A 27,434-nucleotide genomic window follows, 5' to 3' on the forward strand; every position below is an offset into this window, starting at 1 on the left:
TGCTTCAATCTTTGGCTTTCCTTTCAACCTGATTAGGTCTCACTAAGGTTGAGGCCAAATATTGAGTCATAAATAGAAGGAAATGGAATTGTACATGGGATGGGCTATTTTTTTTTCCTCTTTCAGTTTTCATCCAGAGTTCTGTGTGGGTTGTAAACAGTATTATGTATTTTAACAAATGAACTTTTCTTAGCTCAATGTCAATTCTGAAAGTGTTAATCGTTCTGTTTCTTTAGAAGCAAAGACTACATTCCCTTCTCATTCTGATGTGCGCAGTGTAGAAACCATTTTTCATTGTTTGTGAAAAAGCATGATAGAATGCCCTGTGAGTTTATTTTATAATAGGCCTTGATCCAGTAAGTCAGTGAGGCAACACTGGGAAGCTTAACATAAGATCAAGTGTTCTGTCAAAGACTGGGGAAGACACCTACTTTGGATTTGGAGGTCAAACAATGGGAAGGACGGGGATGGCTCTTCTTTCCTTTTCTGCATTCTATGTTTGTTTTGTCGGTTGTTATTCCACTGAAAACACCATCGGCCTTTGGTTTAAAAGTACATTTGACCAAAAAGTCATCATTCTCTCCACGATCACCTCTTTTGGAATTGAAGCTCTTACTGGTACTTAGTCTACCAGGCCTGAGAGGCACTAACCAGGGATTATAGAGGGTTTCAGTGGGGCTCTTACCACTTGGAATCAGAGGGAAGTTGAGAATGCTGGGCAGAAATCTGGTCTGCTTCCTGGCAGTCATTTTATAAGCCGTGCCCTTTATAAATGTTTTGCTCAGGCTTGTTTTTTGTTGGAGGTATGGTGAAGAGAGCCTCTGCTCATGATCTGCTGTGTTACCCGGGGCCCGGGGCCGCCCGTCCGTAAGGGACACTGTGGTGTCTGACGAGTGTACTAAGTGGTCCTTGAGTAGAGAAATGACACTTTGATGCCTTCTGATGTGCTGTGCGTACCTCTGGGAAAGCGCCTTCCACCCCCGCTTTTGTTCGTGTATGTATAGACGGTATGCTCTGCAGCGGACTTGCACATAGCTTGGTTTTTTACAGAAATCTGCTCCAGGCTTAGGCAGCCTGTGCTAGAGGAAGGCCTCTGGTGCTTCAGAGTGGCCACAGCAGTGGAGGACTGAGTTTAGTACTGTTTCTGGTGAAGTGACAGCATAAAGAACAAAGCTAAACTCCCCCTTTATTAGGCAAATATTCATCACCTATTTTTAAAAATATACTCAAGTGCAGATTGTGTGAAGGTGAAAAGTTTTGTGTTGGAATTTGGCCAGATGTACCTCTGAAATAAAATGAATGCTTCTGGTTTAAAGTGGAAGTAAATTGTTTTCTCAAATATTGGTTAAGCTTAGCTGATTTAAAAGAAAAAAGTATGATCCTATAATCTATGAAGGGCTGAATTTAAATAACAAGGACATAATTTTTCTCATATTTACTTGTGCTTAACTACCTTTTCTTCCTTTTCTTTACTGTATTTCAGCACAAAGACATTAGCAGGTTGCTGATTTCATGGACCTGTACCACAGTGACACAGAGCACCAGAGCGTCAGGATTGAATGAAATTGGAGATGCAGATTTTTAAAGCTGCACTAAGAAGTAAATGTTAAGGCAGTGGTTAAAACCAACAGTCTATAAAGGGGCACTTGCAAATTGTGCTATATTAAACTGAAGAAAAGAAAGGCATTAGGGGAATGTTTTATAAAAAATAAACTATTGCAATAAGTTATGCATGAGAGGAGGAGAAAAGTGATATGAAACACGCAAGGAACTCACTTGAATTTTATGTATGAAGAATCACTGACCGTAACTTTTTTTGAATGTGAAGCTCTTATCAGTACAGTTTAGACAGGCCTGAAAAGGCAAGGGATGATGACAGAAGCTGAATTATTTTTTGAACTGAAACTCTGTGCTTTCTCCAAGGTTTCATTAATCAGTTCAGCTATGAGTAAAGGCATTTCTAAAATGGATCTCAGCAATAGTCACATATGCCGAGGTGAGGCCACGGTTTGCTCCAGGTGCCGGTGGAAACAGCAGAAAAGATGATCTAACATCCTATAAAAGGATGGCAAAGTGTCCCACTCCACCCCGCAGAGAGATTTTGGACCTTTAATAAAGCAGGGCTGTATTATCTTGAATATACATTTGCTTGTTAGAACATATTAAGATGTATTTATTTGCCACCAGTATTTAACATTTTGTGCACCTTTTCATACGGCATTCTTACCTTTTAAATTCTGACTCAAAGTGGATAGGCTAGTGTTGCTTAGAGTGGAACCGTATACTCTAAGAGCTAGTTCTTAATTCCCCTGACTTGTGATGAGGACCTCTCTCACGGAGAGCCCTTCCTTCGAAGTGCAAGATACTCATTCTCCCAGGTGTCAGGTGGGACCTGACCCTGGGAACAAGCGTAGGAACAGACCCATAAAGAGCTTTCATGCATGGAACATGAATTCTTACTAATGGAGACCATACTGTTGTTTTGGTCTTTGGAAAATGCATATTATGAAAAACTTTAATTTTTCTTTTTAATGAATGGGGAAAACATTCATGAGAAAACCAGATGGACCTATTAGTACTACATTTTTAAGGCATTTTATATTTGATGGTGCCGTACTTTTAATAATAATACTGAAGTTTTTTAGTGGCAATACTGATTTATTTTTTAAAGCAGAAAGATAAATCCATATTGATTACTTAATACAAAAAAGGGAAAAATGCCAAAAAATAAAATACAAAATTCATTTGACGCAACATAACTGAACATTTGGCTCAAGTGTTCAAACTCTCCGTAAGCTTACTGTATAGGTTTGGAATTACTTAACCCCGCCCTCAGGATTAAGAAACGGTTCTGGGTAAGAGTTGGAAAACATTTAATAGAGGTGACTAGGACTTGTTTTACAACTCAAGAAGAAAAGGTGGACAGTTTTCTAGTGAGCTTAATACAAATTTTAATTACACTGCAAATAAGTCTGGAATGCATTCTAAAGTCATTTTGGGAAATTCTTCATGTCATTATACACATTTGGTCAAATCTGAAAAAATCAGCGCAGGAACTAGCAGCAGGGAGTTCTGAAGATCACATGTACTTCTGTGGTGCCCTCTTCACAGCCCTAGGGCTTCGGCTTGGGTCCATCTTGTTCTTTCAGATACTGAACACCAGCAGTACCTTTCAGGCTCACTTCGGGACCCAGAGAACTCCAAGCCATGGTGGATTGTATAGTAAGGATGTGTAATTAAGCTTTAGAATTCTTTGCGCAGTGATGGAAATGACCAAGAAATACTACAAAGGCAAAACCTGATCTCTCTTTTAAGTATCTATTTTTTCTCATGACAAAATTCTCAAAGGCGTTTTGTTATAAACCACACTTTCGTTTTTAAATAAATGAAATTTGGTGGTATTTAAAGTCTAGACATATCATGTTGCTATTTCACTTTTCATTGCTTTAGTTGCTTAATATTTAAGCTTTGCTTCATGCTACCTTTGTATTTCAAATCTTCACAAGCCTATTTCATTTTGTAGACTTGAATGACAAAAACTGTTTCTCATCTAAAGTATGCTAAAACTTCAATGTTAAAGAATGTTGTGTTAACACTTATCCAATAAAGTCTTGATTTTTTAAAATTTAGTAATTTAAAAACTTTTGTTTACTTTTTAGGAGTTAGGTTTTAAAGATTATTTTCTTAACTATTAAGATTCAACCACTGTTGTTTTTCAGGGAGCTGTTTTAAGTAACACTGCCTCCTTAGGCGAACAGCCTGCAAGTTTTTATTTAATCACTGGGAGATTTTTATGGGACCCTCTCAAGGAGAGAAGAAGGGTGAATAGCTTAATTAGGACCCTGTATATATACATTACTGTTTTCCTTCAAATTTTTATTTAAACCCTAGTTAGTTATTAACATATAGTGTAATACTGTTTGCAGGAGTATATGGTTTTCTTTTCTGATGGAAACAAATATACTACCCTTCAGAGTTGGATGTAATTAAATATCTACTCTTAGGTTTAATTGTAAGAAGTCCTGCCCTTACAGATAAACGGTTGCTTCTTTAAAAGCCCAGCATGTCTGGGGCACGTGGGTGGCACCGTTGGTTAAGCATTCGACTATTGATCTCGGCTCAGGTCATGATCTCATGGTTTGTGGGTTTGGGCCCCACATCGGACTCTGCACTGATGGTGCAGAGCCTGCTTGAGATTCTGTCCTTCCTTCTTTCTGACCCTCCCCCACTTGTAATCTCTCTCTCTCTCTCAAAATAAATAACCTTAAAAAATAAAGCCCAGCATGTTCGATGTGTTTGACCAGAAACACTCGTTATCAGGAAAAGTTAGCCTTTTAAAGCGTACGAGAGAACAGAGATTTTTCAGACTGACCCAAAAACTTGAGTTAGTGGTCTCACCCCCTGAGCCCCCGCCTCCCCATTTGAGATAAGCAAGCCTTAGGAAGGCTGCCTGTTATTCCAGAACAGACGCAGAATCTTTAATCTGAAACGTTCTCCCATTTCAAGTTGTCTTTATAAGTGTAAAGAGGAGGCCACTGGAGCATGGCTCTGTTTATCTTTTATCCCCCCTGAAGTTTCCTCCTAATGGAAATAGAACTAGAGGTGCACACATGATCTGGAAGGCCCCCACATGACGCCCACCCCGCCCCAACACTCCTGATCTTGTTATATATGTGTCAGTATGTTTACAGACACGCCTCCTAACAAAGGGGAGGAATGAGTGATGAAACCCATGGATACAACTCGGGATCTTTCTGGTGCTGTCTTCATAGAAGGAAATTTAAGTTTGGACTCGTGCCCTGGAATCCTGTATGGAATGTACCAGTATCTCCCTGGACATGCTGGGTATGTCACTGCAAATATGCACTAGAGATAAAATTAAGGTATTTTCCTGCTTTTATACCTAAGAACTCATTTCTCCTCTTTCAAGTAATGCTTCTTCCCTCAGTGCTTTGAATAGAGCTCACTGTATTTCTTAGGCATACCTTGCTCTAGTGATGAACATCCTGCCACATTTTTGCTTATGCATGATGAAATTTCATGGCCTAAACAACTTTGCTCTAGTATCACGAAGGTTATGGACCTGGAATGAAAGGGCAGAAGTGAGGAATACTGTGCCAGAAGAAGAGCCAGCTGGCCAAACCCAAGCAGCTAGGTCACCACCGTACCTAAGAATACCGGGGATCAGCCCTTTCCTGATTCCCTTGTGAGGCACATCTACAGAAGCAACCTTCTGATGCAGAGGGAAAGTGAGCTGGTATATTAGGAGGACACTTGTGTACAAATATCCTGCTTTGCAGATATGGATATGCAGATAAGGCCTACCAGTCACCTTCCTGACAGAAGAATCACACAGTGACCACACTGGCCAAAACCATGGAAGATGGAATTTTCCCCCTTGAGTGAGCTATTCTATAATCCTGTGTTTCTGAATTCCAAGCTCAGTGCCTAAGTCCTTAGTGGACAGCTCAGACCTGTGATCTAAAGCAGGTGAACCACATCGGTGATCTGAAGTCCCCCAAGGGAAAGGAGTGTCTGCTGTGTCACTGTTCTAGAAAAGCACAGCCAGGGGGCACCTGGGTGGCTCAGTGGGTTGAGCGTCCAACTTCGGCTCAGAGCACGGTTCATGAGTTGGAGCCCCACGTCGGGCTCTGTGCTGACAGCTAGCTCAGAGCCTGGAGCCTGCTTCAGATTCTGTGTCTCCCTCCCTCTCTCTCTGACCCTCCCCTGCTCACACTCGCTCGCTCTCTTTCTCTCAAAAGTAAATAAAAACATTTTTAAAAAAGTAAAATAACACTTGTAGGAAACAAGGCAGTTACTCTTGGCCTCCGATGCCAGCTCTGCCAACAGCAGGACCTCATCAGTGTCAGCCTCAGGAAATTCCTCAACCTTCTCTTCCAGTTAACTTCATGAAGAAAAGTTGCAAATAGCATATTCTATTTTGGGACAAACTATCCTACAAAATAATGTTGTGTACTTCAGACTAAGTACCAGAGGTGGCCATCAACCAAAGCCTACATTCTTTAAAATGTAAACACTGTGCTCCCCACTGCACTCCTGGCCTCCCTGAGGACTTCTTTGGTCTGCGTCAAGTCTTTACCATCTGTGGATTTCTGACTTGTTACATTTGGGGAATTGGAGGGCACTTGGGTGCTCAGGGGGCATTAGGTGGCTGCCTAGTGGGTGTCCAGGTGGGGTGCCTGACGTAGACATCCCCCCGACACAGGATCCCATAGAGGGACAACGAGCTTCCAGTATCTTCCGATTTAGCTCCTCACCTTTAGAACCAAGGATTTCCTCAAGAGGCTTTTGTTGGTTCCCGTCACATCTGCCATGATGCCTGATGGCGTAGAAGCCCCAGTGCCAGCCGGGAATTCCCAGCTATTGGGCTGTATTTTTCAGTGAGCCAGAGCTCTAGGAGCTGGGACGGAATCATGGCTGTAAGTGCTTAGCTATACGCTTTCTTGGCCGTGGACAGCAGGCCCTGCTGTGCTTTAGCTGAGGGAAGGGTGAGCTTCCAAAGTTGCCTCCTGAGTGAAAGCAAAAAGAAAGGAGTCATATTTCTAGTTCTGGCTGATAGAGCTTAACTCCTATATGATGGAGTTTATTCCTAGTTTGCAGACCTCAGAGAGCTGGAAAATCAGAAGACTGGGTTATTATTACAGAACATTCCAAACATTTGTAAAGTAGACGAGCACATCTATAGAAACCCTGTGTACCCACCCCTAGCTTCAACAATGACCAGCTTGTAGCCAGGAGAACTGAAATGTTTAATGCTCTGAAATATGAGGGCCATGCTCACTCGTTTTTATAAACTAACGTTACTAGTTTCTCAACTGCCCCTTGAAGGGTGCAAAGCAATTTTTGATACTCTAGGGTTATTTTAGCCCCACCTCTGGGTTTGGCTGGTAGCCAATAGTCCATTGCTCATTTTCAGAAGCACTAATGGGTTTGGTCTAGTGTGGGCTCAGGGCAGCTCTTCACAGATAGCAGGAAGCAAGTGGAAATGATCACCTCCTTTTTCTGTACAGCTTTTAACTGTACAGTTCCCTGAAGGAACTGATTTCCTAGCCACTTCGTATACAATGTTCACATACTTCCTCTTTTAAAGGAAACGCAGGTGACAGAAGGACTAAGCTTGTCACTATCCAACCACAGAGGGGGCAGGGTGAAAAGCAGCATACACATCTCACTCAACGTGTCCCAAGATTTTACTAGGGTGTGGGGGTGTGTATCAAGCCCGCAGTACACCCCAACAGAACTATTAGAGGAAGAGTTCAATGCCTTCAGAAATGAAGGATGAAGGGAAAGGCTGGATGATGGCAGGAAGTGATCCCAGCACCACACAGAACAAGCAGTAGCCGAGTTGGCAGTGACCCCGGGGCTGCACCTGGAAGACTGAGCACCACCAGCTCTATGCTGCTAAGGGAAAGCTCAGATGACAGAGGAAAAGGGACCGAGGCTTAAATCCCTGATTTTTCCTGACCTAAGAGGTTTCTCAGATTGGCACTCCGGTCTTAGAGGGTTACTGGACCTTGCCCTTTAAAGGTCTTTCTTAGGGACATTAATGCAGCCATTCGCTTGCACAGCTGTTCCCATCCTCCTTGATCTTCCCCTTTGACATTCCAATTTGTGATAAACAGGTTGTAAAAGACAGGATTTGCCAGTCTGGTTAGCTCTTAGGATCAGACAACCCCTGCAAATACATCTTCCAGTCAGGTTTACATTTAATACCTGCTGCCAGTTCTCCAGCCCATGACGGTCTATTCAGTCAGTAAAATGCCTCCCTCTGTCTGGTCTTCCTAATTCGGTCTGGATTCCAGCTGAGAGCTGTGTGAAATGTAATTCAATTACATTTCTAATAGGCTTGGAGGCCAGTTCAGCAACCCACAGCACCAGAAATAATCACCAGGCCCAACAACATTTCCAAAAGCAGTCCCTACACAAAATGTTGCAAGAAATAGGACTTTCATCATTCATGACTAAACATTCATGCCTTTGACTATACCTGAGTTAACTCTGCAGGTCCAATGTGTGAGGTCTTGTCATTTTACTGAAGTTCAAATGTAGGCCCAGTGCCACGATGTTCAGGTCATTAGCTAGTATAGGCTCAGCCACTCCCCAGCTTCCACATCTCGGCGTGCTGTAATGTTCTCTATTCCTACAAGCACAATAACTTCTAATAAGATATGGCATTCTGGGGGGAGAGACAAGGGGCAAAATGATGGGGGGGAAGGGAACACAGGGGCAGTGTTTCTGATGGAAGGGAATCATATATTCAATGTCAGAGTTCTTAGAAATAGAGGCTGGATCTTGGGGCACCTGGTTGGCTCAGTTGGTTACGCCTCCAACTTTGGCTCAGGTCAGATCTTACATTAGTGGGTTCTGGCCCCACGTCGGGCTCTGTGCTGACAGCTCGGAGCCTGGAGCCTGCTTCTGGTTCTGTGTCTCTCCTTCTCTCTCTGCCCCTCCCCTTCTCATGCTCTGTCTTTCTCTGTATCAAAAATAAATAAAACATTAAACAAAAATTAAAAAAAAATAAATAAAAAGAGGCTGGATCTTAAGAATAGAATTTAACCGGGGCACCTGGGTGGCTCAGTTGGTTGAGCGTCCAACTTTGGCTCAGGTCATGATCTCACATCTGTGGGTTCGAGCCCTGCATCAGGCTCTGTGCTGACAGCTCAGATCCTGGAGCCTGCTTTGGATTCTGTGTCTCCCTATCTGTGCCCCTCCCCTGCTCATGCTCTCTATCTCTCAAAAAATAAAACATTAAATAAAAGAGAATAGAATTTAACCATAACTCAGATTCATGGCATGAGGAAAAGGAACTGATCCACAGTGCATGCCTCAGAAAACACACTAGATGACTAGGACTTTTGTTGTAGGCATAGTTTCAGTTTCCTGGGTGAGCCTCCTGCAGGAGGCTCCAGTGAACAGAAAAGCCGCTCATGTCAAAGTTGGAGAGGTGGTTAAGACACAGTGTGGAAATAGAACACATGACTCAGTGGAAATATGATCTGGGAGAAGGTGGGGAGGCTGAAACTAGAGAACAAGGTGGGGATTTTTGAAAGCCTCAAGGCAAATCCTTACAAATATCTAAGATGCAAAAATGAAAAGTTACAGATGAGGAGACATGCTTACAAGCCACAGTGAATGCTCAACATCTCAGGACACTTTCGATGGCAGCGCGAATGCGCTCCACGGAGTACAAGTGCTGGACCCACTGCTGGAAAGCCTAGCTGAGCCCTCTAAATCAGCCGGCACCGCACACCTATCCAAATAAAAACACTACCGTAGAAAGTTAACTGGGACCATTAAGTGCAGGGGGTCAAGGCCATTCTGGGCAATACACAGGGAAACCTCAGATCAATCCACTGGTCTTGACTAGGTGAAACCAAGCTGTTGTCTCTCACCGCCTCCCACCACAATCTGTGGAATGTGAAAAATAGCACATTGACCTTCTAAGCTGACATTTAAATCACTTGCTGGGTCTTAACATTTGGAGGAAAATGAGTAGTTTCTACTTACCTTGAAATAACAGATAACAGTTAGCAAAGGAGACATTTAAAAAAATCAGGTGCTAATCAAAGGGTACAGAATTTGGAGACTTCCAGATAGTGATGGTTATTCACACCAAGAGCACGTCTTTATGCTCTTTAATGCCAATTTATTGGGTTTCTTGTAGAGCAGTAGGTGTTGGTGCTATTAAAAAAATAAACATGGACCTTACCTTCCAGGAGCTCATGGAGGCAGATAGGGAATAGCAGATCATTATTATTTAAATAAAATGTATCTTAATAGTCTTCAAGCAAACTCTTGAAGGAGATCCAAAATTATTTGGATCTATCACAGTATTGTTGGAAGAAGGACATACACAATATCAAACGCTTCAATTCTATGCCATTCATTCTAACATAAAACATTTTCAAAAGGTTTGAATCTTTTTTTCTTCCAGATTTGTAAATAGAGAAATAACTGTGGTTGGTTAAAAAAAGAAACACTCCTTGGATTAAGAAACTTCACACTTAGGGGTGCGTGGATGGCTCAGTTGGTTGAGCGTCAACTCTGGCTCAGCTCATGATGACATGGTTCGTGGGTTTGAGCCTCGCGTTGAATTCTGTGCTGACAGCTTGGAGCCTGGAGCCTGCTTCAGATTCAGTGTCCCTGAATCTCTGCCCCGCCCCTGCTCACACTCTCTCAAAAATAAATAAACGTTAAAAAGAATTAGAAAACAATTCACATCTAGTCAGATTCCCTGTCTTTCCTTTCTAGATTACTTGGCCCACTGTGAGATTTCAGTGTGGTGGATGTGGAGGTGGAGGAGGTAGTGGAGGAAGGAGAGGAAGTGGGGGGAAGGCCTAAGAACCAAAATCTATAGGGGTACCTGGGTAGCTCAGGCAGGTGAGTGTCCCTGGCTCTTGATTTTGGCTCAGTTCATGATCTCATGGTGAGTTCAAGCCCCGTATTGGGCTCTGCGCTGATAGTGTGGAGCCTGCTAGGGATTCTCTCTCTCCCTTTCTCTGCCCCTCCTCGTGAAAATATATAAACTTTAAAAAAAAATTTTTTTTATGTTTTTATTTATTTTTGATACAGAGACAGAGCATGAGAGGGGGAGGGGCAGAGAGAGAAGGAGGCATGGAACACGAAGCAGGCTCCAGGCTCTGAGCTAGCTGTCAGCACAGAGCCCGACGCGGGGCTTGGACCCATGAACGTGAGATCTGACCTGAGCTGAAGCCGGAGGCTTAACCGACTGAGCCACCCAGGTGCCCCTGAAAATATATAAACTTTAAAGAAAAAAAGTAAAACATCTAGAGCCTGTGGTAATGACAACGTCTTATGGAAGGCTGTATCCAGAAAAACATGTCTATTTCCTCACTCCCTGGAGGTTCAGACAGATGCTCAGGAATCTCGGCCCTGACCTTGGCTGAGTCTCAGCTGTTGAGCCAAAAGTCATAATCTGGTAAAGCAGCTCTCAAAATGTGGTCTGAGGAGTGCCTGGCTGGCTCAGTTGGTAGAGCATGTGACTCCTGATCTTGGGATTGGGAGTTCGAGTGCCATGTTGGGTGCAGAGCTTACATTAAAGAAAAAAAGGTGCCCTGAGGTTTCCCAGGAGTTCCTGAGCCCCTTTCAGGTTTCCAAGGACTCAAAGCTATTTTCACTAATATTATGAGGTAGATGTCATCCTCTTGTCTCAGTCATGCTGTCACGAGCCTGTGGGGCAGAACTTTCCAGGCTACATGACGAGCTCCTATGATGACCTGAGTAAAAAGCAGATCTGAGACTCGTGATCGCCTCCATCAAATCATACGTGAAAGTGGTTTAAAAAAAAAAAAGTAAAATGATGCCATTCTTCCTACTGAAATGTTTTTGTTTTAGAAGATGTTTTACTAAAAATAGTTTTAAAAAATATATTAATAAATGTTATTTTTAAAGGAATTAACTATTTAATCCTTTTTTAATGTTATTTATTTTTGAGAGAGAGATCACAAGTGGGAGAAGGGCAGAGGGAGAGCCAGACAGATAGGCACACAGAATCAGAAGGATGCTTCAGGCTCTAAGCTGTCAGCACAAAGCCCGATGTGGAGCTCAAACTCACGAACTCATGAGCTGTGAGATCACGACCTGAGCCGAAGTTGGACGCTTAACTGACGGAGCCACCCAGGCGCCCCTTAACTAAGTATTTAAGAGGCTTAGTTTTAATTTCTCATTTGATAAACATCAATGGATACAATCCACATAACCCAAAACACTCATTAAACGTTCTGGAGTGTGAAGGGGTCCTGAGGTAAGTGGTCTGAGACTCATAGCTCTGGCGCACCTGCGGCACGGGACACCATGGCCACCAGCCAAGGCTCCTATACAATCGCAGTCATTTCTCACACACACGTTTTTGGGAACGTGAGATGCCAGATTTGCCATAAAGACATCAAAGCAAGAGCAACCAAGCACTCTTCCCCTCTCCCTTTTCCCTGGTTAATTCCATTTAAAAATCTGGAAGACAGCCTTAGCATACCACAGAGTTAACACCGCACATCATTCTGCAACCGAGTGATGCACTCTAAGGGGCTCCCAGGTACAGATCAGAGCCCAGAGTGCCTGGACACGGAGCAGGACCACTGCACCATCACTCACAGACTTATACGTGCACTTCAGTTCTGCGATGAGACCTCCAAGTCACTGCCTTTGACACTCAAAGCAGAACTGAAAGCTTCTCACCAACAATCACTGATGACTAGGAATCAAACCCCAAACCTACCTTGAAACCCCTGGGTTCATGTAGCTTAAAAGAATATGGTTTTGTCTGGGATTCACATACCACCCTTCTTGAATGGACCTATTTTAAGTTGAAACTGGTAAGACTGATGCTTGCGCAAAAACACGGACTTCAAAAATTATCTGCATAAACTGAAGGGGGCCCAACACAGTGTGTGAGGTGGATTCCGCATTCTGGTACCTGGCAGAATGGTCAGTTCTTTAAGATCTTCAAGGTGACAACTAAGACTCTGGACAGATCTGTGGCCTCTGGTAACACTCAGCAACACTGCTCCTGAAGCCAGAGGAGCCTTCCGATTTAGCTGTGATTATGGGGACAAAATCCACAAGCCGGCTCAGAACGTCACAGAAAGCGTTTATTACCACAGAGGAAACCAGGAGACGCCAGAGCCCATGCCCGGTGGCCTGGGCAGTGTGTGTAATCAGGGAGAGGGGGCAGCAGGCAGGGACCTCATGAATCATGTCTGGGTAGTCTCCAAACCTGGCTCAGGCCAGGAGACACTATGGCTGGGCTTGCGTGTATAGTTCAGGGAGGTCAGCTTTGACAAGCAGGCTTCCGCCCGGACAAAGCAAAGGTCAGCCAGAATCAAAGGTAACAGCTGCACAGACACCACCTTAATGTGGAAATCAAATTAGGCTTATTACATCAGAAGTGCATTTCACCTGGATCATAAAACAAGAGGGAGAAGGGAGCACTATGGGCCCTAGCAGATAGCCTGTCTTTGAGATAAGATGCTTTTAAAAGTTAGATATTGGCAGGGCCTTCCCCCTTGCTAACAGCGAGCAGCACACAATCTCCAAGGCAGCTTTAAAAGCTACTGTTAACTTTGTTATCTGTTATTATTTGGATTTTGAACAAAATTGATGGAGTAGGAACCGGTAGAGGAATCCTGTTTGATCTGGAAATTTTCAGTGGACAGTCCAAAAGGTCGAAGAACCAAGTTCCCAAGATCTTTTAGTTTACCTGCAATATAAAAGTGAAAATTCAAATAAATACGGGGAATAAACAGACGCAGGAAGACCTTGACCAATCCTGCCTTCATGTCTGATGACAAAATATGAAGAACAGCTCTCTTCAGTTAAAGAAACTGCTGCTTTTAAAATTGTGAGAACTTTAGTCCTCTCAGCAGTGTGGTCACATTTCATGGCCACCTACCCCCAAGCCTGTGCTTTGTAGATGATTGAGAGGGAGCCCTGCCGGCTCCCTCTGGGAAAGCAAAGCTTCCTGTCCAAACTGGCCAGGACCAACAAAGGACACAGGTCCTGGGATGAGCGACAGCCAAAGTGACTGCTTCTCCCGGGGGGAGGGGGGGTGCGGTTGGAAGCACCCTGCCAAGCCCCAGGGCCGGGTGTTGAGGGCAGCGGATCCTCCAAGTCTATTCCCTGTGAAAAAGCATCAGCAACTTGCTGCACCTAATCTCACTCGGCAGACTTCTACTCAGCCTGGGTTTAGACTCAAGAGCCTCCTGCTTTACCAGGGAGAGCCTTAGCTTCGGCATGGAGCGCGTCACTTCTCGGGAAATGGGGGCTCTTACTCCTTTGATGGCACTACCCACCTCAGCAGTCCTGTCTCTTTGGGCTTTACTCACAGGTGAATTCGTGTTCAAAAGCCAAAATTGAGACACGTGGCATAAACCAAGGATTTTTATGTGGATTCTACATACAAGAGTGCCACAGACTTTGTATGAGTACAGCTGGAGAGAGATTTATAGAAACTTATGGGGCAATGGGATGGAATATTCAAAACTAGGAGCATTTTGGAAAATCTTGGCTGGAACAGGTGAATAAACAGTTCCAACTCTTTCTAATCTGTTGTAATTCTTCTTGTAGGTCCGCTTCCAATGGACAGGAGAGCAGGTGTAAAGGTGAAGAAGCCCCCCACCGTCAGAGCCACGGGTTCCTGCCCACAGCCCCGCCCGTCAGCTTTCTCTCACTGAGGCCTCACACCCTGAAGCAAAGCCCAAGCAGAGAACATATAGGTGCATGGCCTTCACAGGTCAAGGCCTTTTCTAGTAACTCGCAAGAACTGTGGGTCTCAGTCTAAGACTTAGTCTCCAGAAGTTCCTGGGGTTGAGGAAGGAGCTGAATAAAAGGTCACTGCTGGCACAATCCTTGGCTCTTCTGACATGGAGTGAGTGAAGGGAGACTGACTCTCAAGGTGTTCACGTCCCTCTTCCCGAGAGCAGCGGGCCATCTGGTGGTCTCCTCTGTTCAAGGGCCGCTCTGGACTGACGACTGAGCCCCGGGCGCCCCCGGATGGAGGGCTTGTGGCGAGCCATCTCACTGCACAGCAACCCGTGAGAGCGCAAACTACACGCGTCCACCATGTGACTGACGCGAAGGGCGTGGCAGACTTCAGAGATGTTTTTAGTCTAGTGGGGAGGCAGATGCAGGGCCAAGGTGTGCCCGGTGCCCCGGGTACGAGCTCTCCGCCTGTGCAGGGGGGAGAGAACGGCACCTTGGGAGAGGCTACACTGCAGCGCTCTGAGGAACTGAGAGGGACAGGACACGGATGGCACGGGGACAGGACTTTACACTGCAGTTGGAGAGGGATAGGGCCTTCTGTAGGTTCTCACTTTGTCTGCCCTGCTGAAGAAGCCACCTACCAGTGAGCCTTGCACTTTTAGCTTGACCGATTCCCTGGATGGAACTCATGAAAACGCGCTTCCCCAAATGCACAGCCGCCGGCCACCCTCTGTGCTGATGCCTGCACGTCCCAGACCTCGCTCCACAGGGGCAGACAGGGCGCTCTGACAGGTGACTGTGGCTCCCCGAAGGCTCTGCTGGAACTTCCTGAGCACTGCTGGGTGAGGCTTTCTACCCGGCTTCCCTCTTCTCCACAGCCATCCGATGACTCCGCCCCTCTGCCCCACTCCCCCTGCAGGTGTTTCCCAGGCAGGCTTCTTACACGTCTAGTGTGACCCTGCTTCTGTTTCTATGAGGACACAGCCTACACACAGGCTAGCATTCTTCTTCCTTCCACTCTCAGCCTTTCTAACATCCCACAACAGTGTTACTATGTGATCTCCAGAACAGAACAGAACGTGGGAAGTTCTGCTTGCTACATGAGACAAGGCACACACGGGCCTGAGACACCGATAAAGATACGCTGAAAAAGTCTCCATGTTAGATAAGATGTGAGGTTCCCAGACTTGAATCTGACCTAAAGTCCTAAGTTCACATGTGTGGGAGGCAGAGACAGGAGACCGTCACTACGCCAGAATAAGCTGAGATATGATGGGGAAGAGAAGACACACACAGAAGCCAGCTCATAGGGAAGTTGAGATATAAGGGCCAGGAGAGTCAGAGGATTCCTTCCCGGGGGTAGGGAAGGGATCTGTCAGAGCTTCAGGTTTAAGAGTGTGTGTGTGTGTGTGTGTGTGAGTCACCACCAGAGGACACACAGGACTGCAGCCTTTGAGACAGAGGGAGCGGGCAGGGCAGGCAAAAATGGTTTGGATAAATGTACAGAGAGGGGTGGGCAAGGGCAAGCAGTGTGTCCGGGGAGCTCAGAGGCTGGTGGAAAAGCACGTCCTGTCAGGTTCTTATGAGCCAGGCCAGAGTCTCTGGTTCCTGTGCCACGGGGAAGGCAAGAAGGTTTGAGAACTGAGCTTTGGGCTAATACTGCTGTGGCAAAGAAGAATGAAAAGGAGAGCCGGGAGGTGGTTCTGACAGAAAGTTAGTGCAACATTATGGGAAAGAAGTCATTTATTTATTCACTGAACAAACATCTGAATGCCTATAGTGCTGGGTAAAGAAGCCTGAGGGGTGCCCAGCTGGCTCAGTTGGTGGGGCGTGCAACTCTTGATCTCGGGGCTGTGAGTTTGAAGCTCATGCTAAGAGTAGAGATTACTTAAAAATAAAATCTTAAAAAAGAAGAAAAAAAGAAGCTCTGAAATCAGACTAAGCCAGGGAGAACATAAGGGAACAGAGCAAAACATTATGGTAGAACCAACAACTTTTTGGTTTCTGAAAAATTCATCTGCTGAGCATGGGAACAGCAGAGAAGTACCTTCAATAGAAAGGATGCTCATAAACATACTCACACTCATGGGTCTCCCTGCTGCTGTTTAGAGCCAGGCTGGGTGCTCAGAGACTAAGGTAGCTTCCTGGTCCCTCAGACAGGATCATTTTCCACGTTGGCCTATCTGCCACCCTTTCCACTGCTGCCAAATTCTACACCTTCCCTAAGTAGGGAGTCATCAGTTAGGTTTCCTTATTTCCACTTGGAGCAGAGCAGGCACCATCACTCAGCTGGAATGTGTCAATGTGTCCCTGTTAGGATCTCATCTATTACACTAACTGCAGGCAAAGAGAAGAGTCCCAAATTGCTTGTGCTCAGACAGGAATGTTTATGACTAGAGATCAGTGCTTGTCACTGGATCCAGATCTGATAAGTCTTAGTTCCTAAGCTTCCAAGCAACACTGTGTCCCAATAACCCAATGGATGCATGATGTTTAACTGCTCTTTGGCAATACTAGCCGTGCAGTAGTCCATTTACCCTGAGGAGAGCCAGGAATGCCATGTGTTTTCACTTCCTTAAGATCGCTGGGGTTTGGGCCCAACGGGATACAACTGAATCCCGACTCACTGCATTTTCTTTCATGAGGCAGGAAACTAAGCCATTCAGCTGCCTCTTGCTTTCCTTTGAGCAAAAAGCAAATCAAGCACAAAATACGGAAGATAGAATTCACAGCCAAATCAAATGCCTAAATTAGCTTTGGGATGAAAGTGGAGGTTGAAATAAGCTTTCCCAAGAACGGCCAAAGAAGGAGTGTTTTGTTTTCGGTTTTTTTCTTTACAGTTTATTTATTTATTTATTTAAGAGACAGAGAGAGGATGCAAGTGGGGGAGGGGAGAAAGAGAGGAGGACACAGGACCTGACAGCACAGAGCCTGAGATCATAAACTCTGAGATCATGACCTGAGCCGAAGTCAGACGTCTAACTGACTGAGCCCCCCAGGCTCCCCAGGAGTGACTGTCTTGAGAGGAGCTGGAGCAGCAATCAGGGAATGCAGCAGAGAGCAGGGTAGTGAAAGCCTACAAACCAATACTCTCTGAGGGAATAACGACAGCAAGGAATTGATTTAGAGACACTCGTGTGGCCAAAGCACAAAACACTGAATGCAGAGTCTCTAATGAGCATCAGGCAGGGTGGCATGAAAATAAATATGAAAAAAAGACCCTGGATTTCCATACCCACATGTATGGTTTCAGCAGTTTTAAGAGACAGTGACAATGTCAAGGCTTTCTTGAGACCTTGGGTGAAGGAGCTGGTTCTAGGACCAGCAGAGCAGAGAAGCACTAATGCACAGGAAGAGCCAAAAGAATGTGTCAAATCTTCAGAGACAACGAACAAGTTACTTCTAAGTGATCTTACATAGCTCTTGACCACGGCATCATACAGGATGTTTTTAATTCAGCTCACAAATGTGCACTCATCAGGTTGCTAGTATCCAGGCGTGAACACTTGAGAAACTTGAGGAATCAGGAGAGCAGAAGTGTGCTCCAAGGTGATGGTACGAGCGGAAGAGCTGGGCTGGATGGGGACAGGCCCAGGCGTGGCGCAGCTGCTGGACAGGAAGCAGCCACAGGTGCCCGTGAGAGGGAAGGACTGCTGGGGCAGGGCTAATGATTTATGTACTTTTTTTCTAATCAGATTTCTAAAGAACAGGCTAGAAAGGGAGAAGCAAGCATGTTCACCCCTTCGTTATGCTAATTAGGATTTTTTTCCTTTATGGAGGCAGCTTCATGGCTCTTTTTTCTAACCAAAAGGAAGTCAACTTACTGAGAAAAGAAGAAGCAAGTCAGAGATGACTGAACAAACCTAAATAAAAAAAGCTCACTTTGTTAAATAATGACCTCACTTCATAAATGCCAATGACATGTGGTGTTGAGCAGTTTTTAAAATCTTTAACTGCCAGGTTTTCAGCAGAAGCCAGCATCCCAGAGAAACCAGCACTAAAAATTGTGCTGTGCACTGCAGAGAGCTCGCTCAGAATGTCTCGGGGTGAGATTATCCTCCAGTGAGTGGCCCTGACGACCCCAGAGGAAGCACAGCCATGCCACCCACAACAGGGACAGAAGTCTGGAGCGCTCCCGTGGGGCTGACTCCACCTCGAGAGTGCTCTCTTCTTCTAGACTCTCCCACCATGGGGAGCACCTAGCGGTGGGATCTTATGATCCTTCTACTGAGTAACAAGGTGAAAGAGTCTAGGCATTCACACTTTTTTATGTTTAACAACAAACTGACATTATTTACCAAGCAACTTAAACTGCTGAAATCCAATGAGAGGAGAAGCCATTATAGAAACAACTGAGAGTGAATTTAACTTGAATATTTCAAATGAAGGGAACAATGTGAAGTAAAACCCAAAGCCACAGAGAGAGAAATTTTGGCTCATGAGAATTTAGAGGGACTGAGCCAGCCACACAAGGAGAAACTAAGTTTTGATTCTATCGGGAGCTGACAATGGCTGTACGATTCCATCTACATCCATCCCTTTATGTTTCATAGTGGCTCAAAGAAACGGACGTGGAGAACAACAACATGGGTCTTCTCCAAGCCCACCGTGGCCACTCCCAACATCATCTCTTTCAGCCTGAATCCGGCTCAGCTAAGTACAGATACTAGCTTTTCTCTAAAAACAAAGAGCCACTGTTAGAACTGAAAAGACACTTTTCCCCCTTCTTTGAAGAAAGGGTACCTCCAAAATAATTTTTCTGATCAAACACGGTGTCAAATTTAAAAATGTAAATTAGGGAAAGAGCCTTTTTGGGAAAAACTGGAAAATGCTCCAGAAGTCTCCCCAACTTTAAGACAGTTCTCAGCAGGAGCCAGAGGGTTTTGGATTGTCTAGGTTTAAAGGCCTGTTCTCAGTCAGCTCTGCTATCAGACTGATCCTTTGGAAAATACGTTCTCATTCTCTGGATACTGACACCTATGTGGCCATAAATGGCCAAGTCCAACTCATTTTAGGAGTTTTCCTTTAGGCCCATGTAATGGCAATATATTAAATTCAATTCACGTGGTAGATTTAGACAAGATTTATAAGGAAGGACACAAAGCAGATCTTGAACAGGGAAATACAAGACAGGTTATAAGGAGAATGTGCGGGGCAGTGCTCTGTCCAGGAGTCTTGACACCTCTGAGTCAAACAGGCTGTTCCTGGGAGCGCTCTCTGGCCCCAGCTATAAAATGCTTCGGCAGGTAAGAAAGCGAAACCATGAACCCATCTGCTCCACGCTTCACTCACACTCCCTAGTTCTCCTCACTATTTACTCTTCATTCCTGCCTTCCCATGTCTTCTCAAACACTGAGGGGACTCTCATGCCATTTTCAGAACAAAAATTCCCTTGGTTCTGACACAAGATCTGCTGGTAGTAACTGTACTAGAGTATAGTACATGAAATGAAAAACTTAAGTTATTTACTCCATGAAGACACTTCACTCTTTTCATGAAATTCATCATCTGAAATAGAGGTTAGTGGGATCCCAGATTGAATTATGTTTGCATTCTTGAAGGCAGGAAAACTTTGCAGGAAAAACGAAATAGAAGTTTAGTTTCTGAAAAGCTGACGCCCTCTCTAAACCTTCTGGAGTCCAAAATAGTTCAGAACTCACTAGGGCCATGTTTGGCTCACACAACAAATGAAGGGCCCCAGAGCTCTTTCTAACTGTTGTATTCTCCTCCAGCAAGTACCAAGCCCTGCTGTCCCTCACCCCGCCTCCCAGCTGCCAGGGCCACGGGAAAGTAAGAGTGCAAACTTACCTAACATCTCTGCCTTTAGCCTTTCATTACGTTCTTCAATCTCCTTAGGCAATCTCTGAGGGAAAAAGAGGAGAAACAAGGGCTGATGAAAAATATTTTGGCTTTATTTTGAATTTTGAGAAACGAAAACTTAATGTGAAAGTCAGAGCAGGTGTATACATACACATGATCCTGTTAAACAAGTATTTGTGGGTGAGCTACACAAACAAAGGAGTTTTGTTTGGTTCATTGCTATCCTCCCAGTTTTTGGCACGGTAGCCCAGGGAGGACCTCAATAAAAATTTGGTGAATATACAGATAATAAACACTCTGAAAAAATACATTCCAGATGTTTACAGTAGTATATTTAGATGGTAGGATTATGGGTTATGTATTAAAAAAATTTTTTTGATTCATTTATATTTTTTAACCTGAAGTCCTTTCTTAATAGAATCTAATTTGCTAAGAAGAGTTCAGATCAATATTGGATGTTCCTATATGATCACCTAGATCAGGGTTTTTCAATCCTGGCAATAGGATATCCTGCACTAGGTAATTCTTTGTTGCAGGGATTCTAATGCACTGTAGGATGTTTAGAGCATTGCTGGGCACTAGATGTCAAGAATACCATCCTGGTCATGACAACCAAAGTGTCTCCAGATACTGCCACAGGTCGCTGGAAACCAAATTGTCCCAGCTGAAAACCACTGATCTAGATCAGAGTCTCAGATGGCTGCTTATAGCTCTGTGATTGGCCCTAAATACTGTGTGATTTTAGTAACAACCCAGTTATAATAATTCAAAATAAAATAAATTCGTTATGCATATAACAACTAATATAAAAGGCTTCCTTTTACGGAAGGCTTAAACCTCATTTGACAAGGATAAAGGCTACTAAGAATTTAGCCAAGATTTTAAGAACTCTATTCCCTTTCTCCAAGTCAAATTAAGTCAATTCTACCACCAGAGATGTTAAAAGTCACATAAAGGACTAAAACTGGTGTTGAATTTGCTTATGTATTTTAATGATCCAAATCAGTCTTTTTCTCATTGCTCCATTTCTAGATAAGTAAAAAAAAATTAGTTATTACTGAAGGAATTCATCTCATGTGTGTGAAAAAAAACAGCAAAACAAAACCCAAACCACCTATGACATTAATGCAGAGATGGGTCAACATTTCTCAGGTCTGCTTGGTAGAAGAATGAGCTCATGAAATAAGTGGGAAATTCTACATAGTAAGGGGCTCAAATGCTCTCAGCAGCCAGACAGAAAATGTAACTTAGGAAAGGAATCAATGTTAGGCAATAGTGACAAGGAACTGGAGAGTTCCAGCCGAATGCCAAGACACAGGAATTCAAGAAGGATTCAGTATATCCACACCTCCCAATTTTTAAGAGGGGTCTGATTTTTGTTTAGTAAAACCTTCCAATTTTAAAATGCTGCCTTCAATTAAAAAAACAACAAAGCTTGGCTTAAATCAAATAAGTCCGTAGACCCCTCCGCCCCCGCGCCCATCTTCCGGAAGCCTGCAACCTGTGCTGTGTGCTGGCGCTCACGACAGACCTCTCCGTCCTAACAGCTCACCGGAAAGTCTGGCAACGAAGAAGCCTGTTTAATGAAGTCAGTGTTTCTCAAACGTATCTGAATATCTCTTATCTGGGGGGCGATAATACAGACACATCCAACTCTGCAGCAAGTCTGTTAGAGGGTGTGCCGCTCTGCACATTAGAGACCAAGAGTGGTGCTAAAGGTAAAGGCACAGATCCAGAGTGATTTTAAAGTGAGAACACCAGTAATATGTAGCTAATTGACAACTGACCTAAAAATATCATGACGTTTATTAGAAGCAAAAGATTACAGTGCCATGGACAAGAATAAGAGTCATTTTAAGAAAGATAAAGAGGCTAATTTGGAATATATTTAATTGGAAATATGATGGTCATATAATAATAACTAGAAACTTGGTGACTAAAAAAGATGGGCAGAAAACCACAAGTTTACTATCTATAACATTAAGATTCATTTTGGACTAAACTGTACTACTAACAGTGGACAAGATCTGCCTAGTCCAACAATGAAACTGAGTTCTTGTTAACCCTACAGATTAAAGGTTTATACAGATATCACTTAGAGAATGGAAATTAAATGGTACATCTCCCATATTTTGTTCCAGGTGCTAGTACATTATTCATGATCACCCTGACTCCTCTGTGACTGTATTTATGAATGGTGAATAAAATGACAGAAGTGTGAAAAAATATATATATATTATCACATAAACATATTAAAAAAATGGAAGGTTTCTGGGTCCCACAGGATTATTTAAGATTCAGTGAGTAGCAACACAGGGAACAGAAGAAAAAACATTAAAAAAATTAGGTTTACTGGGATGCCTGCGTGGCTCAGTCAGTTAAGCGTCTGGCTCTTGACTTTGGCTCAGGCCCTGATCTCATGGTTCGTGAGTTCAAGCCCAGCACAGAGCCTGCCTGGGATTCTCTCTCTTCCTCTCTCTGCCCCTCCTCCACTTGCTATCTCTCTCTCAAAATAAAAAATAAACTTAAAAATACGTTTACCATGCAAGCTTCTCTCGCCTGATGGATCGATGGATCTTTTTCTAATATGGATTTATAGTCCTCCAGGGCTTCATCTAGTTTATCAGTCTTCTCATACAACTCCGCTCTCCTCAATATTGCCCTGATATAGCTGGGGTTTAACTGAATTGCTGTAAAAAGAGAAGAAATCATTGTTACCATGAGGAAAAAGGGCCTGCACATCCTCAGCTGTATCATGTTTCTCTATTAACCATCCTCCCAGGGTCTAAAAGGAAAAGTCATCTGTCAAAGGCTACACCTGGCACCACCTGGCACAGGCAACTTCTTTTGGAAAGGGCAAGACAGTAAATACCTCAGGCTTTGCGGGACAGACCATCTCTGTCAAAACTACTCACCTCTGTGACTGTAGCACAAAAGAAACCACAGATGATATATTAGTAAATAGACGGTTGTTCTCATAAACCTTGTTTATGGGCATTAAACGTGCATTTCATAATTTTCATAAATCAAAAAATATTTCTCTTTTGATTTCAAACCACTGAAAAATATAAAAGCCATTCTTAGCTCATGGGCTGTACACAAGCAGGTGGCAGGCTGGATTTGGCTTGCTGACTGCAGTTTACTAAACCCTGGTCTATACCCAAAGTCCTGTTCTCACATACTTGTCCTTCTTCTAGCTCAGAACAGGTCAGAACACAAAGCCCATGTGCACAGTGCAGAAGTGAAAGAGAATCTTAAGGTACCAATGAAAGAGTTGAGGGAACAGTTTGGTGGCAGATCTACTATGATTCTCTTTTCTCTAGGCCTCAGTGATTGAGGTTTTGCCTTGACTACTGAGGCTACATGTTTAGCTAAACCCTCATTGTTCCTTCAAACTTCTGTTCCAACACCTTTAGGTCACTGGTGCATAATATCCTTTCCTTTGGATTATCCAGCAACAACTGCCCTTTGAAAAATCCTCTGCCCATGTTTTGGATCAACTACATACTGTGTTTCTCCTATTCTTTTCTTTTCTGTTAGAAAGCAATGTCATGGCTCTAGAACTTTTTTCTCTTCAAGTAATATATTCAACTTTTACTCACTTATACTTTCAGTAACTATTTCTTTAGTAGCTGATATACGTACCTCATGTAGTATTATCTCTAAAGTATAGTGGTAAACAGGACAGACAAGGTCCTTCTCATGAAGCTTTAAGCTATTCTTGTAGACACGTGAAGGGGGAAAATCAGGTAACTTCAGAGAGTGCTCAAAGACGATGAAAAGGGAATATCTGGGGAAGGCCAGCCATTTGAAAGGTGGCGTGGTTCCAGAAAAAGAGCTGACATCAGTAAATTGTTCCTAATGTAAACTCTTCTAATCCCACATATCTCACACAAGTTAAGGGTAAACACCTTCCTCCAAACAAAACAGCATATTCAGAATTAGTTTCAGCCCAACACAGTAATAGATCAAAAGTACTTCGCTACATTCAAAGGTAGTAACATTTCATTCAAATACCAAGAAACACCAAGTATAAAGAAAAGAAAGCCAATAGAGCAAGTGACTAATGTGAAGAATAAAAAAAGAAGAATTCACGCCAAGCATGAGTGGGACTAGATAACATACAAGCTCTTTCTAACTCTTCAATTCTCTAAGAGGAAATATTAACCAAATATGGAAAACTGAAAAAAATTTCCAAATTAGTAATTACCTAGAAACTCATGAGAGTAGTAGGATGCAAGGAAAAGTGATATATTCTCCAAACCAAGTGTCTGGACTATTAGGAAATTTTTGAAAAAAAAAACAAAACAAAACAAAAAAACCCCCAAAACAACAACAACAAAACCAACCCCAAACCAAAACCAAACAAAAAAACCCAAAAAACCAAAACCAAACCAATCACCCAACCAACAATCCAATAGTGATTCTATGTCTGGGAGTGTGTCTATAAACTGGTGGGATGAAAAGACCATACTGGAACTCAGGAATCAGACCGTAAAGTCTCAGTTCATTGTGTGCAACCTCAAAGGGTAGGTAAGTGATGGCAAGTGGGTTTGGAAGAACTATGACAAGTGAAGAGAGCACCAGTTCCCCAACAAAACTGGCCCTCACTGCAGCTGCCTTCCTCTCCACAAACACACAGATCTAGATGTCCTAGCAGCAGTTAAGATCCTCAATTTCCATCTCCAAGGAAAGTAAGACACTACAGAAGTGAATTCCACTCCATGGGTTTCTGTGAATTTTTCTTAACATATTCAATTCAAAAGCATGTTATACTAAAATGACTGCTATGTAGTACCTCTAAGAAGGCTGAACTATAAAGCCTCTTCTTTAAAGGTCTCAGAGGAAGGGTACACACATGTACAAGTACAGCTGATCCTTGAACAGCGTGGGGGTTAGGCGTGCTGACCCCCAACTCCTGTGCAGTCAAAAATCCCCATATACCTTTGGACTGCCCAAAAACTTAACTAATAGCCTACTGTCTACCAGAAGCCTTACCAGTAACAGAAACAGTTGATAAACAAACATGTACTGTGTATATGTATTAAACACTATATTCTCATAGTAACGGAAAGCTAGACAGAAGAAAATATTAAGAAAACTGTAAGAGAAAATACATTTAGAGCACTTTACTGTATTTACTGAAAAAAACTCCACGTATAAGTAGACCCATACAGTTCAAACCTGTGCTGTTCAAGGGTCAACTACACATATCTGACTATTTGTTCAGGTGAGGTAATGCTCTTGTACATTAACATACAAGACTAAAAAGTTGTACCTTTGTTGCAGTCACTGATGGCCATCTCTTTCTTGTCCTAAAAGAAAATAAAACATTAATATGTGTCACCCTAGTTCTACCTTAATAGTTCAAAGACTCAAGAATATAAACTGATCATTAAGAACTGCTTATAGAGATGCACAATACTCTTCAAAGACTGATCACGTGAAAACACACATGATATTTACAAGCTAAAATTCAAACTAATGGTAACAGCTCTGATGTGAAAGCCTTCTATGAAACAAATGATTCATAGTTTCTTCCTAACACCTTTAAGGATTGTTGCAATTGACCTATTATATTTGCAAGGCACTTCACGTTAGAATGCTGATACTGAGAAAAAGTTGTGATCAATAAGCAGGGCAAATAATTGATACATGAATAACTGTTAATAACTCTTCTCTTTGCCTAGCTGTCGTATTCTCACACCCAAAGTGGTATCTTCTACAAAGTGTACAGAAGTATATAGAAAGTATACTTTAGAGAGACACACTGTGGTTTATCATTAGTCTTGGTTATAAATCTTAATTTATCCACTGATGAAATAAAAATACAAAACAATTCATGAAATAAGATATCTAACCAATTGAACTTGCTGAATCTAGAAGGGTGGCATGGCGGAAAGAACACTGGATGTCAGAAGAACTACACTGGAATTCTAGCTCTGACACGAACCTATTTAACTCTTCAAGCAACGTCTCTTTCCCCCAAATCAGAAGTTTTTAATTAAAAAAAGTTCAATACTTCCCATAATGCCTACTGTAGAAAACACTAAATAGTTTACACAATATTTCAGAGCAATGTCTATCAAATTGAGTTTCAGAATTCAATCAAAAACAATTCCAGGAGGGGAGAGTGACTGTCTAGTGGGTACAGGATTTCCTTTTGGGGTCACAAAAAAGTTCTGAAACCAGACAGTGGTGACGGTTACATAATATTGTGAACATATTTAATCACACTGAATTGTACAGTTTAAAATGGTTAAAATGGTCAGTTGTTACTTGCATTTTACCCACAACAAATAAAAAAGGTTCCAGAGTCATCTGGGAGACACTAACTATATTATATCTCTTCCAATATTCATCATAACAATTTACATATTAAAAGCTCTATGAAGTCCTGCAGTAAAAATATCTCTATTTTTTGTCTAAGTCAGTATTTTCCTAATTCACCATATTTCTATAAATCTAAAACACACAATTTCATATATTCCTTTAAATTTTTAAAAATCTGTTTATTTATTTTTGCAAGACAGAGAGACAGAGTGCAAGCAGGAGAAGGGCAGAGAGAGAGGGAGACACAGAATCTGAAGCAGGCTCCAGGCTCTGAGCTGTTGGCACAGAATCTGACGCGGAGCTCAAACTCACAAACTGTGAGATCATGACCTGAGCTGAAGTCTGGTGCTTAACCAACTGAGTCACCCAGGCACCCCTCACAATTTCATATTTTAAAGTTTCTGAAATAGGAGTAATAAATCTTTACAACTTATGTGTATAGTTGTGGTGGTGGTATTCTTTGTGTCCCTAAGAAACCTCTAGGTTGCAATGCATCTTATCAACAACCAGCCCCTGCAGATCAAGAAATTATGGCATTTTACTGTGGAATTGTTTGTTTGAGGCTCATAGTCTACTAACACCTCAGGGGACCCAGGTGTTGTCTCCTGCTAAGAATGGCAGTCAAAAGTGCCATGCATTAGGGGTGCCTGGGTGGCTCAGTCAAGTAGGCATCTGACTTCAGCTCAGGTCACAATCTCGAAGTTTGTGGGTTCGAGCCCTGTATCGGGCTCTCTGCTGACAGGTCAGAGCCTGGAGCCTGCCTCAGATTCTGTGTCTCCCTCTCTCTCTGCCCTTTCCCCACTCGAAATCTGTTCCTCCCTCTCAAAAATAAAATGCTAAAAAAAGTTTTTTTTAAAGTGCTGTACAATTAAAAAATCAGAACCTATTTGCCATCATTTCATAACTAACAGAAGTCACACACACACACACACCACAATGTATATACTGTATAAGAGCGGTTTTAAAACTTAGGGCCTATAGTTTTCGGGCTTTGTCTGCTCTTGTGTAGCCAGGCCTAGTGCTGAGTCTCTGCCCTAACTCCA

The 27,434-nt window shown here is 43.1% G+C and overlaps 2 protein-coding genes and 1 long non-coding RNA gene across 7 annotated transcripts in view; 1 reads left to right on the top strand and 2 right to left on the bottom strand.

The window, feature by feature from the left end:
• The window catches only part of PWWP2A (PWWP domain containing 2A), a 46,022-nt gene extending 31,640 nt beyond the window's left edge, over nt 1-14,382 (top strand). For 3 of the 5 annotated variants that reach the window (XM_029942919.1, XM_029942921.1, XM_029942925.1), the window contains one exon: nt 1,484-3,629. Coding sequence is in view for 3 of the 5 variants with exons in the window: in XM_029942921.1 (XP_029798781.1) it covers nt 1,484-1,497 (14 nt within the window). In the remaining 2 variants the exon portion in view is untranslated. Of the gene's footprint in view, nt 1-1,483; nt 3,630-4,680; nt 4,846-14,103 lie in introns of those variants that run through there. The other 2 variants (XR_003910210.1, XM_029942923.1) reach the window with 2 other exon arrangements.
• LOC115294894 lies at nt 4,206-8,368 on the bottom strand. Its single transcript, XR_003910211.1, has 4 exons — nt 8,009-8,368; nt 7,735-7,830; nt 6,279-6,530; nt 4,206-5,083 (listed from the first exon to the last, which is right to left on the bottom strand). It is a non-coding gene; the product is annotated as an uncharacterized LOC115294894 (long non-coding RNA).
• TTC1 (tetratricopeptide repeat domain 1) overlaps nt 12,609-27,434 on the bottom strand; it is a 44,209-nt gene continuing 29,383 nt past the window's right edge. Inside the window, exons 5-8 of the mRNA XM_029942928.1 lie at nt 25,337-25,373; nt 22,600-22,748; nt 20,047-20,101; nt 12,609-13,237 (exon numbers count right to left, since the gene is read on the bottom strand). Of these exons, the coding sequence (XP_029798788.1) occupies nt 13,104-13,237; nt 20,047-20,101; nt 22,600-22,748; nt 25,337-25,373 (375 nt within the window). The 3' untranslated portion in view covers nt 12,609-13,103. The remainder of the gene's footprint in view (nt 13,238-20,046; nt 20,102-22,599; nt 22,749-25,336; nt 25,374-27,434) is intronic.

Source organism: Suricata suricatta, chromosome 6 (genome assembly GCF_006229205.1).
Source record: "Suricata suricatta isolate VVHF042 chromosome 6, meerkat_22Aug2017_6uvM2_HiC, whole genome shotgun sequence".
Lineage (NCBI taxonomy): Eukaryota > Metazoa > Chordata > Mammalia > Carnivora > Herpestidae > Suricata > Suricata suricatta.